General features: G+C 40.6%; 1 protein-coding gene across 1 annotated transcript in view; it reads left to right on the forward strand.

The window, feature by feature from the left end:
* Nucleotides 1-19,819, forward strand: part of METTL15 (methyltransferase 15, mitochondrial 12S rRNA N4-cytidine) — a 114,556-nt gene that overhangs the window by 78,336 nt on the left and 16,401 nt on the right. Inside the window, exon 3 of the mRNA XM_056851682.1 lies at nt 17,176-17,367. Within this exon, the coding sequence (XP_056707660.1) occupies nt 17,176-17,367 (192 nt within the window). The remainder of the gene's footprint in view (nt 1-17,175; nt 17,368-19,819) is intronic.

Below are 19,819 nucleotides of genomic sequence, written 5' to 3' on the forward strand. Positions count from 1 at the left end.
AGCAATTGTATCTGTAAAATGCATTGCAAAAGAGTCACGGTGAGCTACATGGCCTCCAGGTCACCATCCTCAGAGCCGTATTAGTTATCCTCAGGAGCCTGGGATAAGAGCTCTTTCACAACCTAGAAAAGCTTAGCTGGCTGCCATTTTGCCTTCACAGTGATGATGGAGAAGTGAGCTGACTTCATGAACACATGAAGCTGCCTTATACTGAATCAGACCCTTGGTCCATCAAATCAGTATTGTCTACTCAGACAATTCTCCAGCAGTTCTCAGGGTCTCAGGCGGAGGTCTTTCACATCAGCTACTTGCCTAGTCCCTTTAACTGGAGATGCCGGGAATTGAACCTGGGACCTTCTGCAAGCCAAGCAGATGCTCTACCACTGAGCCACAGCCCCTCCCCATCAACATCATCACCATAGAGTAGGCATGATAATGTGCTCTCACTTGTCTGCCCATCCTTTTCATCATCCCAAGCTCCTCAGTAAACCAAGGGACAACCTGAACTCCTAAGGAGGGAACTCGGGAGCTACTGTGTCAGGAGCACCAGTCTCACTGACCAGAAAATTTCCAAGAGACATTACAAAACCCTCTGGATCTATCAACTTTCTGAGGCAGACCATCTTAACTACTCCCCCCTTTCAGAGGTTCCGAGTGTCTGTGAATCTAAACCATACCAGGTAACAGATGGACCATGACAAGGGCAGATTGGAAGATTCCCCAAATACCAAGCCATGCACTTATGTCTTCAGAGAAAACCAAACCAAGGGTATGCCCTTCTGTGTGCGGAGGGACCAGAATGCTCTGGGACAGCCCCATAGTTGTCATGGCAGCCATGAAGTCTTGAGCCACTCCTGTCAGGTTTTCCTTATCATGAACTTTGAAGTCCCCAAAGACAACAAACTTCCGTGTCCTCAAGCCCCAGATCTGAGACCACCTTTGTCAGCTCAGGTAGGGACACTTCGTCAGTGAGGTAGGTGGTATGCCAACCAAATCTCTATTTGGCATATTTGGTATGCCAACCAAATATCTTACTAAAAAACCCTCAGATTGGTGTATAAAACTTCCGGTTTGGTTAAAACGTTGTATAAATGGTTCAATTAACCACTTTCTCTCCGAGGCATACCAATCACAATGAAATAATACATGAGAAACTGTCTCTATGGAGTCGCTTGAACAGGGACAGAGTCTCATGGAGCGGGGAGTATGATGGAATCTGCCATATAGTAGCGAGGAGGGAAAGGCATCAGATCTCGCCCTTGATAGGGCCCATCTATGTTTTGGGTTGGAAATATTGGCCAAGTATGAAGCTGGAGCCAAACCCAAACCAGGATTCAGATGGTTGCAAAAAGGGGGTAAGATGGCATTCTCTGTTTGTAATTCAGTATCGATAAGGCGTTGGTGGACCACACATTTAGCTCTTTTTAATCCTTCTTCTAAAAGTTGTTCTGGATCCAGCCCTATAGTTCTTAATTTTTCTGTTGCTCTTTGGACCCATTGTGAAAAAGGATTGGCAGCAAGAAGGGCTGGGACATGGCACCCTGGAGGCTCCGGCAGTATTGAAGGGGCCTCTGGGATGATTTCTCCTATCACAGAGTCATTTTCCACTGCCTCTCCCAGGATATTAGTTATGCTGCATACCTATTCTCTCTAGTATCAGAGGGGCATGCCTATTATTTTGGGTGCGGAGGAACACAGGCAGGATGGTGCTGCTGCACTCGTCCTGTTAGTGGCTTCCTAGAGGCACCTGGTTGGCCACTGTGTGAACAGACTGCTGGACTTGATGGGCCTTGGTCTGATCCAGCAGGGCCTTTCTTATGTTCTTATGGTGTCTCACTCATCAAGGTTATACACAACCTCCCATTCCTGCTGTAGGATTTAAAAATTATGTTTTATACAGAAAGAAACTAGCTTTTCCTATTGTCTGCTGTACACCAACTTGCAAGTAGCGTTAAAAATAAACTTTCATGTTTATACATAGTTTGTTTAAATACACTCCAGAAAAGGGATAATTGGGTGCTTTAAATGGTATATAAATCCCATTCAGAGTAAGGTGGGAATGCCATCTGCTTACAAGGGTGTTAGGCGAACAGATATTGCTCCGGTGTTTGTTTACCACTGGCAGTCTGTTTGTGTTTTACAAATGAAGGATAATACCATTGTATCCAAATGTAACATCATCTGCAATAGACAGATTTTCTTGCTGCCTGGTTTTCAGTAAGTCTCTCATGGGTTTTTTGAAATAGGCACGCTGCATCCATGCATGGTGCTTAAATCATCTGTCTGACTGGCCTGTAGTGGTTTGCTCTGACTGGCTGGTTGTTTTTTTGTTTTTTTAAAGGAGTGATATGAAGGTTTCCATTTATGTTTGGGATATGTTTTTGTTCCAAGTTATATTGTTATTAAATTCATAGGTGGGGGGAACCCTAATGTGTAAGGGATTAACAGGGCAGTCCTTTGATCCTGCAGTGCCACTGGCTGCTAATGTTGGTATAGTTAGTGGGGATCTTGTGCACTCCCAGCAGAAGGCAGCAAAACACCCCTTTAAATAAGAGATAATTCAGTAATACTAGCAGAAACATCCCCATATCTCATTCCTGAACCTTGTGGCGGCCAGGGTTAACATAGCTGTGGTGCCACCGGAGCACCTCCAAAGAGGTGCCCCGGCCGCCGAAAGGCTTAAAAATGCCTTTTTAAAAGTTTTGAACAGAAAATGGGACTTTTTTCCCCATAACAAACAGCGATGCTGCTCCAGGTAAAACCTGGCGCAGCAATGCTGTTCCTGGCCTAGAGGGGCTTTGGAAGTTGACTCCTCCCTCGGGAACGCCCTCCTCCCCTTGCCGGCGCTGCATATCTCTTCCAGGATATAGGTCCCGGAGAGACTGCGGCGTCGGAGGGGCAGCGTGCAGCTCTGCGGCGGCCAGACGCCAATGGAACTGCCCCTACCGCCAACGTAAGTGCCTCTTATTCCGTGATAAGAGGCCACTGCCCCCCACCTCAGAAGTGCACTTCCAGTGTTTATGGCAACACCACTGATGCCCACCAGTCACAGTTCTGTGTGCTGATCCATGTACAGTGATGGCATAACAACTCCATGGTATTGCTTTATGCATCACACATACAAAACTTTGCCTGGCAAGACAAAAAGGATGTAGTGCCATCACCATTGCACATTACTGTGGTGCAGCCAGCATGAGCCCAGTAGCTGACGTAATCCAGTGCTTCCTACAGAATGGGGGTTGAATCACTTTGTACCACACACACACACACACACACACACACACATACGAAACCCCTGCAAAAAGCTACCCTTTAAATAATTAAGGACATAAGGAGTGTGTGACGGACAGGTTAGGTTCTGCCTCTTTCTAAGTGTGACTAATGAGAGCTGAGAGAATGTTGGGGAGAGACAGTGGAAAAACAGAAGTTAAGCGAGCAGTTGGGAGTGGGCACCTAGGGAGTTGAGGAAAAAGAAGGGGTCTGATTGAGTGAAGCTGAGGCGAAGATCAGCTTAAAGCTAGCTGACTAAAAAGACTATTTGTAACAGGATTCAACATGCTGGAATAGGGAAACAGTTCAGAAGTTCAATGGAAGGGAAATGTTGTAACCTCTACCTTACTTTCTTCAGTGTTCTGTTCAAACCATAAATAAAAGTAGCTCTTTATTTGTTAAACCCTGTAGGTTCTGTATCGCTGGAAAGAAACACACACAGATACACCACTGAAGATCTTGGTCTGTATATATTATAGGATAAATGGTGGCAGCATGTGAATGTAACAGTGTATGAGCCAACAAGTCCAATAGTTCAGTGAAGGGTTTGTTGTTTAAGGGTGCAGGGCTACCATGTCTACTGATGTCTCTGTGAGTAAGAGAAAGAGGACCTGAGAGATGAAATGGTAATGGCTCTCTAGGTATTTTACAAGAGACGAGAAGGATAGCGACGTGTGGTTGCCTGACCTATGTGTAATCCAGAACCTGTGGGAGAGATGTCCCTGAGGGTGGTAGGCGCTCTGTGTGAGTGGATAAGGGGAGTCTCAGGGTGATAAGAAGAAAGGATGATAATACCATCATAATACACAGTGACTTTGTTGGGAGAAAGTACATTCAGAGTGTCTGTAGGCTCCCTAGAGAAAAGTTCAAGCCACTGTAGGATTAATGCTTCCACAGGTGTCACTCATACCACTCAGATACTCAGTGGCTAAGAAAGCTTTGGTCATTTTCAATACACTGAGTGGATTTAATATCTTACTTTGAAGGAGAACAGCCCTGAGCCTAGGATTTTGAAATGAAATTGCTCAACTATGTGCATGTTTGGGAAATATTAATCCCACCCTTCTCCCCAAAAAGAAAATGTTCTTGGCTGTGCAGAGTTCATTCCTAATTAGGGATGTCTGTGACACCCTGATCCTTGCCATGGCTTCTGTGGTTTTGAGACAGACATTTTATACATGCTTCTGTAAACTGAAGTCCTACATTTGACCAGTCTTATTTCAGGCACCTGTATCTAAGCTCATAGTGATAATATGCATTGTTCTTAGTATGTATGTGTGAAGAGCTGTGTTCAAGAAAGGTTTTGTGTTACAAATGTGCCCATGATTCTCCAGACCTGGCTAATGAAAATATGCTGCAATACATCTGTAGCCAGGATCAGGACACTAGGACAGTGTCTATATATCTAATAGTGACATGTGACCATCATCTGCGGATACCTAAATCTGCAGATCGGGTCCACACAGACGTTAAACAGACTTTTCTGCAAATTTGGGAGGCTCCCCAGGTTTGCAGAAAAATCGGAAATGTTTAAATTTCCACCCAATTAAAATTAAAAAATTATTTTCCTGCGGCAGAGCCCGGTAACAGCTACAGCAGGGCCTGGGAGCCTGGCCATGACTGTTTTGCATGCTCATCAGCCACAATGGTATATATTGTTTTAGTACCAGCTAATACATATCGAAGGGTGCTTGGCCTTGGACACTGGATGAAATAGGCAGTTTACAGTTACAAGTTAATCTGAATATCTGGCAGTGCCACACAGAGTAGCATCCTTAAAACAGTGACATGCTTATTCCAAGAGAAATAGAAGAAAAGAGAGTATTTGATGTAATTCTTTCTATACTTGTTTTTCCAATTCATGCATCACTTCCTAATGAATTCATTTGACTACAGTAACAAGTAACACTTTTTAATTATTTGAAATCTTTATTAGAGAGTCATAATAACAATACTTTTAGATCATAAAACAGGAAGACTATACCTCAGTGTGTTTCTCATCTTGTTGAGTTTGTGAATGTGTGTGTGTGTAACCATAACCAGGCTTAAACCAGATGGGAAAGGATCTGTGGCTCAGTTATTTCCTGTTCTGTTTGAATATCCTCCCTCAAATCTATATGTTCCGAGATATAAATATATATATATATATGGACAAAAATAGTGTTGATGAGAAGGAATTTATGTATTTTACTATGTCATAAAAGTGACATATTTATATGTCACGAACGCTCTTTGAAGCAGGCCTGTCGTGCACAATACTAATAGCTGCAAATGAAGCCATCATAGAGATGGTGAGAATTTTTTACTAGACTTTGACTGTCTGGGTCTACTCAGAATAATTCCAGTTGGACACAGGGCCCATTCCAGCTGTTATTGAGATAGAAAATGACATAAGATGTAAGTGTAGCTTTCCAAGAGACGTGATTCATTAACTAGATTCATTCAAAGACATTTCATTTTTACTTTAACAGAAAGTGAATCATGTTATGTCTTTATTAACTAGTCAGAAGAGGTTCAGGGAACTGGGAATTTCTTTACTTTAAGGCAAGTTAGGCTGAAAGGAATAGAGGAGAGAAACTGAGCAGCCATTGACTCTTGTCAGTGTAGATTCTCATAGCTGCATTATTGTTAAGTAAAGATAGAACTAAATGTTTAAATTTAAACTGCGGAAAAATAGTGAAAGAACGATTGTTTTCAGAAATGGCTCCCTTTGAATTTTTCTCTCGTAGGCTGAGTCAACCTAATTAAAATGATAATCTTGCCAAAATTGAATTTTATTTTTAATAACTTGTTTGTAGACATACCGGAAAAAATGATTGAAGAATGGCAAAAGATCTGTAATAGATTAATCTGGCAAAATAAAAAGAATAGATTTAAAACAATAACCTATATGAGATTAAAAGCAAAGGAGGGATAGGTATGCCAAATTTATTAACGTATTATCAGGTGGCTAGGATAAGTGGTTAAAATCATGGGTAGTAAATGATGAAAAGGAACCATATATCATAATTGAGCAGGACTTTCCTAAATTCCCGCTAAATCAATGGCTTTGGGTTAAAAAAACTTATAGGAAAAATTTCTACAACAAAGATAATAATTGCATTAATACCATTCTAAAGCAATGGGATGCTCTAAGAGAGAAACTAGCTCCAGATATTTCCCCAATGTCTTCCTTTTTATGGAATATTTTAGCTGAGAACCCAGAATTCCAATTACCAAATAGAATAAAGATAGATAAACAGAATGAACGTAATTATTGGATTAGAAATAATAATTTAGAACCTTTAGGTAAAATTATGGATAAAAAAGGAATTAATATTACATTTTTAGAATATTTACACATAAAAAAATATTGGAATAACCTAAAAGAAAATGACATATCCGAAATTAGAGATAAATCAGAGTTTGAGAAGCTGATGTTACAAGACAAAACTCCATCTTCAAAAATATATACAATTATACTTAAAGATAAATTAAATCAAACAACGGGATATCAGAATAAATGGAACACTTACACAGACAGAGCGTTAAGTGACCAAGAATGGGAACACATTTTCACAAAGGGATTAGATTTTACAGTCAGTATGCAAATGAGATAAAATCTAATAAAGATGGTATATATGTGGTATATAACCCCACTTAGACTAAGTAAAATCCATAAGTCAGAAAACAACAGCTGTTGGTACTATGGTAGAAAACAAGCAGATTTTATACACATGTGGTGGAAATGTGAGAAAGCTATATAATTTTGGTCTGAAATAGTGAAATGTCTAACGGTTGGAGTGGAGGTTGATATTCCATGTAAACCCAAGATAATCTTGTTAAATCTGGTACCTAATCTAGCTAAAGATCAACTTTGTATGGTGTTACATATGATAACTGTGGCTAGAACAACCTTTGCCAGTCACTGGAAACAAAAATCAACTCCAAAGATAGAGGAATGGCTGGTTAAAGTTAAAGAAATACATGTTTTAATTAAGCTAACAGCATATCAGAAAAACAGAGATACAATAAGATTGGATGTGGTATGGTCACATAAAATAAGTAAAATAGAGAATTTCATAAATAAGGGTGGGAAAGAGGAATGTGTTGCGCTCAGTCAGGACGTAATGATGAATATGAAGACATAGAAATAAGCTGTAGCATGGGAGACTTGATCTTATTTTATTATGTATGTGTGTGTGTGTGTGTGTGTGTGTGTATTGTATTTTAAACTACGAAGACAGTAATTCTGCTTTTTTTAGTTGTTATTGTCTGGTTTTTTTCTAATAAAATTAAAAAAAAGAAATGTTATGTCTTTATTCACTAGTCAGAAGAGATTCAGGGAACTGGGAATTTCTTTACTTTAAGGCAAGTTAGGCTGGAAGGAATAGAGGAGAGCAACTGAGCAGCCATTGACTGTTGACAGTGTAGATTCTCATAGCAGCATCGAGTTACCATGTTTTACTTATAAAGATTAAATGAAATAACTGTCATGAGTACTAAAAGCTCTCCTGGAGTTTTCCACAGCAGTTTGAGCACCTCTAGCAATTAATAAGGAAAATGTGTGAGAGACAGACTTCTTTTCCATTCATTGATTTAGGCAGAACTACCACTTACAGTTGTGATAACACACATTTGATTAACTGCAGAATAAGGTCTGGGAGTCACAGGTTTGAATGCCCATTTTGCTGTGGAAGTTCACTGGGTGATTTTGAACCAGTCACATACTTTCAGCCTAAACTACCTCGTAGGGTCGTTGTTGTGTGGATAAAAAGGAAGAGAGGAGAATAATGTAAGCTGCTTTAGTCCCCACTGTGGAGAAAGGTGGGGTATAAACGAGTAAATAATACATATAGCCAAAGACGAGAGGCAGATAAAATGTAGGTTAGTGAATGGGTGAGAAGGAAAAAATGAGTCAGGGAAAGGGGAGAGGATATGGAGTTTTCTAGGAGGAGGGAAAGAGGAAATAGTGTGGAGAGGGGAATAGAAGGGAAAGTGAATTGCCCCCCACAATTCCTTAACGGTTCCCTACTATGCAAGTGGGCCTGGCCCAGTGACTGGCACCACGCAACTAGGCCTCAGTTTTCCTAGGTAGAGGCTGCTGGGTTGGGGGGGGGGAGAAAAGCTTAAGACGGGGGGACAGATTAAGGTAGGTTGGTTCTTAAGCGGGAAGGAGATAAGGTTGCCATTTGCCAACTCCAGGTTTGGAAATTTCCTAGAGAGTTGGGAGGAGGGCAGTGACCATAGACTACACCGTCCAAAGCAGCAATTTCCTCCAAGGGAACGAGGGTTGTCAACTTCCAGATGGGAGCTGGAGAGCACCCGGAATTTGGCGGGTGGGCTGTATGGCATTATACCCTGCTGAGGTCGCTTCCCTCCCCAAACCTCACCCTCCAAGGTACCACATCCATATCTCCAGGAATTTCCCAACCTGGAACTGGCAACCCTAAGGGGGAACTGATATCTGTAGTTGGGAGATCTGTTGTGATTCCAGGAGATCTCCAGGCCTCACTTGGAAGCAGGAAAAGGAGAGTCTGTGGGGGCTTTCAGGGAAGGGAAATAGTGGGGGAGGGGGAAATGAGATGCTCCCGCAAGTTCTTTCAGGTTCTCACTTGTACCCTTCTAAAACCATTGAAGTCAGTGGGTTTAGAAGGGTGAAATTATGTTGAGACTGCAGTCTGCATAATTCAAAGAGGAGTTGGACTGCTTTCCACACTGACTTATTTTTTTGCAATGCTTAATCATTCCTTTTCAGTAATTAGCTGTAAGTAGAATTAAAAGTGTTGTTCCACACAGCACTTGATAAAAGTGCTGTTCCCCATAAAAATTTAGCAATTCTAACCTCCTCCCCCATGAGCTGTATGATTCCAAAGTACTCCTTAGTTCTGAGAGTTTGAGTGAAACTTTGATCCTATTAAACTGTCAAAGTTCCTGGTGGCTTATTTTTTTGGTAAATTGGTTATGGGCAGTTTTCTCGAGCCACAGTTATGGTCTTGAGTTGAGGAACTTGTTGGTGCAACTGGTACTAGCTGCTATTACTGTACATGGAGTTCTAACATATCTTTGATCATTTGTTGTTCATAATATTATTTATTATCCACACCTCCAGATAATGATATCCCTAAGGTCTGTTGTCCAGAATAAAAGGGTTTAAAGTGTTACAGAATGGACGTGGAGAGCCAGGAGCCCAGGATTTAAACTTTAAGGTGTGGGAATTCAGAAAATTATGATTGGGGTTGTGCAGAAATGCCATACATCTGTTGGAAATAAATTGGTCAAATGGAAAGCAATGATACCCATCTTTATTCCTAATACTCCTTTCTTAAATGTGTGCCTTTTCTCTTTTCAGTAATAAATTCCAAATATCTGGACTCCTGAATATAACTTGTTTGGCGGTTACAGTGGGATTAAATTGTACAGTATAGTCTATAGGAACTGAAAATTAAGTTTTCTTTGGTTTTTCATTTGCAGTATGAATTTATGAATGGCAGTTGTTAAATTTGGAAATATGAGCTTCCTTCGCACCATGTATTAAAAGAAATTGGATTTATTTCCATACTACCATTTTTCATTTCCTTGATGGGTGTTGTCAGAAATGGGGAGGAAAAAAAAAACCTTAGCCTGGCCATACATAAAGCATGTGATTTTTGCCTAAGTTGCAAAGTTTCCTGAGGTCTCAATATACATTTTCACTTAGTGGATAAATGTCATATCCTGTGCACTATGAGATATGTAAATATTTTCCCATGCAAATGAATTTATTTCATAGTGGGTTGTGTGTATAACAACTTACTTATTCAAAGGTATATGTGTCTTTATGCTCTATGTTTTATGCTTTTAACATATCATTTATAGATACATTATCATTTATAGATAAATGAACTTTGGATACAGTATAGTTGCAGAATACTAGTAGAGAACAACCATCTATCTAATAAGCAACTATACCCTGATGCGTGAATGTTTGAATCCACAGATCAGGGCCAGATAAAGAGAAAGGAGGTTTTTCTAGCCAGTGTGTATGGGTCAAGACTGGAGTGATATGGTTCCTATGACCCACTCCAGTTAACATCCTGGCTTCAGCATTCTGCACCAGTTGAAGTTTCTAAACACTTCTCAAGGGAAGCTGAATGCAGAACATATTGCAGTAATCTAATCTAGATGTAACCATGGCATACACCACAGTGGCCAGATGCTTTCTGTCCAGGAAAGGCCACAGTTGGCTAACTAGTTGAAGCTGGTAAAAGGCACTCCTTCTGGAAGCATAAGATAGAGCTGTCATCTGCATGTTGGTGGCAACTCAGCCCAGCTTTCCAGATGACCTGTCCTAGCAGTTTTACATAGATGTTGATAACCATGGGGGACAAGATGGAACCTTGAAGGACCCCATAGGTCAAAGAACAAATGGAAGAGCAGCAGTCCCCCAGCAACACACTTGAAATCCTTCCTTCGAGGTAGGACCAAACCCACTGCAGAACGACCCCAAAAGGCAGTTCAGATGGATACCACGATCAATGGTATCAAAAGTCACTGAGATGTCCAGGAGAATTATTAGGGCCATGCTCCCCCTGTCACTCTCAGCAAAGGTCATCCACCAGGGTGACTAAGGCCATTTCAGTCCCATAACCAAGCCTGAAACCAGATTGGAATGGATCCAAACAATCTACTTTGTTCAGAAATGGTACATGAGTATCAACTTTTTTTATCAGGCTTCCTTTAAAAAGTTCATAGTTAACAGTCTTTTAGGGTTATTAATAAGCAAACAGTGAACCCAATTCTGAACTGTTAAGAGCAGTCATACTCATTCAGTGACTCTTCAGTTTGCCATCAATGGCTCTTCTGTTCCCCAATGTGGCACCAGCACATGTTCCGGGAAAGTAAGCAAGGCCATTGTCCAGGAGAGCTTGAAGTTACAGTAGTAGATGGGTCCCAGCTTGAAATAGCCAACACCACAGGAACTGGAGGACCAGTAAGCTGCAAGGCTTCCTGAGTTTGTGGGCCAAGATAGAAGTAAAGGGCCTATCCTCTCCACCAACCTCCCATCCTTCTCCACAGCAGCTTCCTGGAGAAGAGCAAGGTGGTTGCAGAGAAGAAAGAGTACAGCCACCACTGCAGCTGCCCAGGAAGAGTTAGCTCACCACAGTGGGACAGTGGTGGTTTTACTCCCTTTTCTCCACAACCAGCTTGCTCTCGTCAGGAGACTTGGGCAGTCTAACTCTTTCATTTGACCTGCTGTTCCTCATGGTAAGGAGAGAGTGAGAAAGTGGAGAAGGAAGACCTCTTCATTCCAGATGCACAAGGGCTGGCTAAAGTTCAGCAGTAGTGGGAACAGGCAACCCTATATGCTGGCAAGTTAAAGGATTACAGATATATTTTAATATAAACAGTTATATTTTATTGTATGTGTGTTTGGTCGGGTTGGGCACAGGGCATAGGGTAATCGTGGCTCTTTCAGAGTATGTGGGAAAATAAGCAGAATAAGTGTGTGCGAAGAAATTTCATCAGATTATTTTATTTTACTCTTTTGTTATTGTTGCAGCACTGGAGAGCAAAAGGTTGGGGGTATTTAAAATTAATTGTATTAGATAATATAATACCTTAGTAAAGTGGGTTGCAATTGTCCAGAATGAAAGCCTCATCACTGAAGGGTTTTGTTGTTCTTTAGAACAGTAAGATGCAAAAAGCAATGCATTCTTTGCCTTATAGGACCTGCTACAAAAACATTCTTCCAATATTTTCCCATCCCAATAGTGTCATGGCAGCCTTAAGTTATGTGGTATACCTATAGATTCATGTGTCCTCAGTTAACTACCAATTACTGAGGCATACTTTTTATTTGAATTAAAACTGGGTGCACACTTCTCTCATACACCCAGAAAATAGTATTACTTTTAAAATATGAAAGAAAATTACCCTCAGAGGAAAAAAAAACCCTTGTGTTTCTGTGTGAATCACTGTTCTGATCATGCCTCCTGATTGAAAAAGTGACTCATACAGAGATACAAACATTGATTCTAGTGGGCAAAGACAGTTATTGAGCACAATAACAGTCTCACAGAATACATTTGGTGCATTTAGCTCCTCATTAGGGGAATATAATTTGGAAGTGTTTCTTTTCCATTTGCTGTTGAAAGAACTGCTAACACACTGTCATTATGTGAGTAAAGTTATTGAAGAAGGCACTGTGTTAGTAGCCTCCTCTCAAGCAACTAAAGAAAAGGAAGTATTCCTTTTAGAAACAAGCAAAATAATAAAAACACATTAGAACCATTAACAGCACTTTATAAAGGTGCTTCTGAACTAAATGAAATTATTGTCTTTGAATTTGTATACCACTTTCTTCAATGTGATTTCATACAGATATGTAACATGCAGCCTCCTATGGGTCTGTTACCTGTGGGACATTATGTTTTTAATTTTAAAAATGTTGTCACCATATGGGCCCTAACCAGATGGAAAGGCAAGATAAAAATGTTTTAAATAAATAAGTTCACTTAATTGTGTTTTGTTCAGGTCCTCACAATTAGATGTGTGTTGAGAGTTATATGCTGGGAAATTAATTCCCAGGTACGCATAGACCAGTTTTGATTTGGACCATGGCCTCCCTCATGCACACCGTTTTCCCAACCTGAAATTGCCAACGGACACTATTTGTCTTGGTGGAAATCTAGGTATGTACCACATGTATACACGGAACCCCCAATAGGACTATTTCGGGTCAGAAAAGCAACACAGGCTGGAAAGTGTAAGCCTTCTCTCCCTACGTGCCATAGTCCCAAATCCAAATAAGGCCCTGCATACTTGAGAATTGAGTTCCCAGCACGAAAAACATAAGAAGATCCCTATTGGATCAGACCTCTGGTCCATCCAGTCCAGCATCCTCTTTCACACAACAGCCAACCAGTTTTGCTGAAGGACCAACAAACAAGGCACAGAGGCTAAGCTCTCACCCATGATGTTGTCTCCTAGCACTGGTATTTAGAGGTTTACTGTCTCTGAATGTAGACATTCCTTTTATTCACCACAGCGAGTAGCCATTGATTGTACATGAATCTCTCTAACTCCCTTATGAAACCATCTATGCTTGTAGCTATCTACATCCACTGGCAGTGAATTCCATAATTTAATTACTTGTTTTGTCTGTCCTGAACTTACGACCCATCAACTTCATTGTGTGCCCCGAGTTCTAGTGTTAAGGGGAGAGGGAGAAAAAGTTCTCTGTACTTTCTCCATCCCATGCATAATTTTATAAAACCTCTACTATGTCCTGCCTTAGCCCTGTTACTTCTAGAATGAAAGCTTAACAGACTATTTAGCCTTTCCTCATAGGAAATTTGTTCCAACCTTTTAATAACCTTAGTTCCCCTCTTCTGTACTTTTCCCAGTTTTACAATTTTTGAGGTAGGGTGGCCAGAACTGTACAAATGAGGTGGTATTGTAGCTCTGTAGAAGAACATTACAATATTGGCCATTTAAATTAGTTTTTAATCCGTAAAAGGACCAGTCCTCTTATTCCATGACTGCTAAGTTTACTCAGGAGCTTTTGATGAGGTGCATTGTCAAAAGCCTGCCAGAGGTTCAAGTGAGTAATGCCTACCAGGTCACCCTTTATCCACATGTTTGATAAACTGCTCAAAGAATTCCAGAAGCTTGGTGAGTCAGGGCTTCCTTTTGCAGAAGCCATCCTGATTCTCCCTCAGCAGGCTTTGTTTCTCGATGTGCTTATTAATACTCCCTTTAATAACTGCCCTGTAATTCCCTAGATACCTTCTAGATCTATTTGTTTTTAAATTGGTGTGATATTTGCCACTTTCCCATCTCTTTTGTACAGGTTCAGCTTATCTCAGAAAGTTCCCCAGTGCCTAACAATCTAAAGCCTTCCTCTCAGCACCACTTGCTCACCCATGCATTGAGACCCCTAATCTATGCCTGTCTAGCTGATCCTGTGTGTGGAACCATTAGCAGTTTTGAGAACATTACCATGGAGGTTGTGACCTTTAAGCTTTTGCCCAGAAACCTATATTTTTCCTCCAGGAACAAATGGCTGCATTTCCTAATATCATTGGTACTAACAGGCATCATGACTGCTGACTGCTCCCTTACATTAGCTGTCAGCCTATCTAGACATTGTGCGATGTCTGCAGCCTGCACAGAACTTGACACACACATCTGATCATATGGACCCAGGGAGGACTTGGGGAAAATATAAACATAGTTAGGCCCTGTATCAGGAGTAATTTCACAGTCAAGTCATGGTCAGTGCAAGCCTGGACAGAATTAACTGCCCTCAGTGGATTCTAATCGGAAAGGTGTAAGGCTAGAGCAGTATGTCATACAGAGATGCAGCAGACAGCCTCCTGTTCTGTGAATGGATCCTTTGGCTTTCTTGTTGCACACTACTGCACCATGTCACTTGTTGCACATAGTCTGGGAATTACTGCTATAGATGGCAGCTCTTCCTACCAATTTGGCAGGAGGGGAGACTTGTGATGGGTCTCAGTCTCTATCTCCAGCCTCCCCTCCCTGTGCTTTGAAATGTGACCTCCTGACTTTGTTCTAGTCAGTTTCACCGAAGTTTACACAACAAGTTTGTTGTCAATTAATATTAAATATCTCAAGGGCTGATCTTAAATTTTTAAACTGTAGGGGTGAAACAGCTTCCGGCTCCTGTAAATTTTGAGGTTAATTTGCATATTTATTAAATTAATTTAAATTTCACATCTTAGAACTTGCATCTTGCATGTTACCAGTTTTGAGCAGCCCTTCTGTCTGATCAAGTTTAGTAAACTTGATGATACAAACGTCCAATGAAGTGGTCTGTGAGTCACGGCTTATGTCACGATAAATTAATTAGCCTATAATGTACCACGGGACTCTGTTATTTCTTATAGAGGTTTTCATTAGTTCCTTTATTTTAAAAAAAACTGAGTATGGATTCCTGTATTAAACAGCATAGTACTATTGTTGTTGGCCTTAGCACTTGTCCTAGTGCTGAGAAATTAGTATTTTTGTTAAAAGACACTGATGGGTTTGTTTCTTATAGGACTTCCCTGTATGCTCTGGCGGCAAAGAAAATAAGGTCCAATATGGTTGCTAAGAGAGCTGATCCTTCTAGTTGATTTTAATGGTTGCTCGGTCCCATTGGCTGATTGGGACACCACTGCAACTTTTAGTTATTATTTCTCTTTATGCATCAATTTAGCATAGTTTTATTATTTATAGCATAGTTTTATTATTTATATATTAATCCAGCATTTTATTAACCTCGTATTTCCTTTTATTACATATCTGTAGTATCCTGGACATGTTTATAATGGCCTATGGCTGAATGCAAATAAAGCTATTACTTACTTACTAATTACTTACTATTGTTGTTGTCATCACCGTTATAAATATTTCTTTGCCACCTTTCTACCTTACAGAACTTAGGCTGCTTACAATGTAGATAAAATACATAAAATAAAATACATTAAATACAGAAAAAAATTAAATCACAATTTAGAGGTGCTAGTAATTTAATCAATTGTGGTCCTAAATAAAAGTGTCATCAACTGCCTCCTAAAGATCGAAAGTGAGGGGGCTAGGGGCACCTGCCCGGGGAGGTTGTTCCACAATCGTGGGCTGCTGCTGAAAAGGCCCTATCTTGTGTATCCACCCAGGTGAGCTTATTTGATTGATGGGGGGCCTCTCTCTGCAATCTTAATTCCTGGGCAGTAACAGATAGGAGAAGGTGGTCCTTCAGATACCCCAGTCCCAAGACGTGTAGACTCGAACCACCATAACATGATTCCCCACAGTCCCAGTGCTGAGAGGTGACTCAGAGGGAAACTATGATCGATAGTATCAAAGGCTGCTGAGAGAACTAGCAGGGTCACATTCCCACTGTCTAGTTCTTGATAGAAGTCATTAACCAAGTCAACACAAGCAGTCTGTTTCCAAATCCCAGCTTGAAGCCAGATTGAAACGGGTCCAGAAAATCAGTCTCTTCCAAGAGCTTCTGGAGCTCAGAAGCAACAACCTGCTCTATCACCTTGCCCAAGTATGGAAGATTGGAGACTGGCCAGAAGTTCTCCAACATAGTAGGGTTTAGGGAGAGTTTTTTTCTAAACAGGTCTAATCACTGCCTCCTTGAGCACAGGTGGCACAACTCCCACCCTCAAGGAAGCATTTACTACTCCCCTTACTCAGCCAGACCCCCTCTGGCAGCTTTTATCAGCTAAGAAAAGCAGGGTGGTAGGTCATATGTGGTATCTTGTCCAAATCCTGAGATTCCAGAAGCTGAAAGTCATCCATATAAATCATACAAACAGGTGCCAAAGATACATAATCAGAATATGCTTCCACACCAGCATCTAACCCAGAGTGGATCAGGACAATTTTTCTACAAAGTAAGTAGCAAATTGATGACAGCAGGCCATTGTGTGGTCAAAAACCAATTCCCTGGGCTATGATATAAAAGTGCCCAAACCACATGAAACAGCTCTCCTGGATGATTACCGGTACATGCAGATGCAGTGGTGGCATACAAATACAATAATGATTCAGTCTGATTCCTTAAACCCATTTAAGTGGTTTTGCTTCTATTGCATTATGTGATTATGAAAGTGAGTACAACTATGAAACTATCTTCTCTAATTTTCTTGACTCTGATTAGAAGTAAAGTAGTAGAGACCAAGCAACCAGGCACTCCAAGGTCAGAAGGTACAGTCTAAATTTCCCTTTTTTGGATTTTCCAAAGTTGTCCAGTATGTATTGCAACAGCACTAGGAATGAGAGTAATCAGGAGATAAGGGGGCTACTTGACACTGCTGGCTTCTGATTCATATGCTGTTTATTGTATCAATAGGGATCCTAAGAGAAGTGAGGAGTAAACATTATTATCCTGACTCTGAGAGATTTTCCCCCCTCTGATTCTTCTTACAGGCAACAAATCCAGGCTCTTCTAGGACAGTTTAGTCAAGCAGAAGCCTTGTTAACCTCTGCAGGAGTACAGCCAGGGGGTCTGGATGGAGTTCTTTTGGATGCCGGTTGCTCTTCTATGCAGCTGGATACTCCAGAAAGAGGTTTTTCCTTGCGAAAAGATGGCCCTTTGGACATGAGGATGGATGGTAGCAGGTACATATTGATAAAACATTTCTTCCTTCCAACAAGAAATCAATTTCTCAACAGCACACTGAATTTAATTTCCTTTTGAGGCTGCAAAGCTCTGATCACACCCCCACATCTACCTCTGCATATACATAATAAATCAGCTTTTATTGCCTTTGGCAAAATAGTTTTCTTTATGCTGTGCACTGAGCCCTTACTGGTAGATTTTAAAAAAATGTGTAATGTGCTGTTACAGATGTTTGTAGTGGCATGGGTTCTACTGGTAACATACTTGAAATGGCGGAGGATAATGAGCAATTTGTAAATGAGTGACACAGAACTGGAATATTCCCAAAAGATGTACAGGAGCATAACCAATAAGACTGTTCCTATAGAAACATGTTGCTTATCCCTGAAATTAGACTGGTGATGGCTTTTTGTGATGTTTTAAGGAACTATAATAAACCTCTGAGCAGTTCACATTTTAAAACTGTTTTCCAGGTATTTACAGATGGCTACATAGACAGCGGTTAACTATGTCTCTGTGGCAAGCATTCTACTCTGTGTTTTCTATGAAGCACATCTGAATGTTATATTATGTGCTTCATAGAAAACACTGCCTTTCATTGACTATCTTCCACAGTTTAGCATAGCCTAGCAAGTACATGTAAGAATACATAGCAAGATGCAAACATTGTTTTAAAAAATAGAGTCAATATCATGGTCCTGTAGCAGATACACCAGTTGCAGCTGCTACGATAATGATAACAAACTACCATATTTTTCGCTCCATAACACGCACTTTTTTCCTCCTCAAAAGTGAGGGGAAATGTCTGTGCGTGTTATGGAGCAAATGTGCGCACAGAACCGGCTGGGCGCGCTGGAACGACGCAAGCCGGCTCTGTGCATCCCGTTCCAGCGCGCCCAGCCAGCTCTGTGCACCCCGGGACGCACAGAGCCGGCTGGGCACGCTGGAACGACGCGAGCCAGCTTTCCCCGCCTGGCTCCCAGCTGGGAGGCGGGCGGGGCGCATAGAGCCAGCTCGCGTCGTTCCAGCACGAGCCGGCTTTCCCCGCCCCGACGGCCAGCTGGGGGGGCGTGTTATGGTCAGGTGCATGCTATGGAGCGAAAAATACGGTAGTACATGTAGTATCTATGGCTGGCAGGACTAAAGTTGCTCGAGTGTTATTGCATAGATTTAAATAACATACTAATGCTAGGAAGAAAGTGAATGAATTAAAACAAAATCCTAACATTAGTTGGATGCAAAATATTGTGTGGAATTTTCTAAATATTACCTTGGACAGAGAATGTGTGGTATTATACATTTTAATTAATATACCCAAGAATGTTACAGCCTAAGCCAAGGGCTCCATTAATGCAATTTAAAAACAACACATGCAGATTTCACACTAAAAATGATTAATTGTTAAACCAAACTCCCAAAGAATTAAGTGGACCCCCCCCCCAAAAAAAAACAAGATACTTAAGACTTGGGGCACTTGTTCACATGCTGAATAATGCACTTTGGGCAGATATGTGTTCAAGTCAATTCCCTTTGCAAAGATTGCTAAAGTGAAATGAAAGTGGATTATTTACCAAGTGTGAAAGCACCCTTTAAAGTGAAATTAGTTGATTTGCAATCGCTGATATGTGGATGAAGTCTTAATTTAGTTTGACCTCACCTTTTTTTTTAAACTATCCCACAATAAAAAGCAATGCAAAGGGATACCTTTTGATACATCTGCCTTCTACTCTGAAATGGGTGTTAAATTTTTAAAAGCATTTTCCTATCGCCTTCTGGAACATAGTTGGAAACAATAGTATATTACAGAATTGTTTGTATTTTTACAGAAATGTTTTACAGAAAATGGGAAGGAGGTTATTGTTTCTAATATTAGTATATGTCTGTGCAGTTGCCCTGAACTAATTGTTGTGGTTACAAGTACTCCAATGCTTAAATGGATCTTGTCTACAAGGATCTTGTCTACAAGGCAGTGTGTACATAAATCTCTTCAAATCACTCCAAAAGGGAAAGTTATAAAGATGAAAGAAATGCTAATTATTCTATTATATTCTGGGAATGTTATCCAGACTGATAATTTCTAATATCTTTCTTTCAAAAGATATACCATTTCTGAATTATGAGACCTTTAAGTGATCATTAAATACCTCACATTTTCTTCCCAGAAGATCATTTTTCATAACACCAGATGTGACGGAAAAGGTCACAGAGACTAAGGTTCTCTTTTCTGATCAGGAAACAGATAAAGCAATGTGATTTCTTGGGAAAATATCTGCTTGTAAAATGAGTTCATGTCCTGGCATTATGCAAGCAAAGGCAGCTTTTGCAGTATTTTGTCTTTTGATTATACTTGAGCTAAATCTATTTCTTCTAATGTGAAAGTTTATGATACAATGACATTTCAACTATTCTTTTGCAGTGAATTAATGTTAGGCAGTTGCAGGGTAAGGGGAG

This window comes from Euleptes europaea, chromosome 6, assembly GCF_029931775.1.
Source record: "Euleptes europaea isolate rEulEur1 chromosome 6, rEulEur1.hap1, whole genome shotgun sequence".
Taxonomy (NCBI): Eukaryota; Metazoa; Chordata; class Lepidosauria; order Squamata; family Sphaerodactylidae; genus Euleptes; species Euleptes europaea.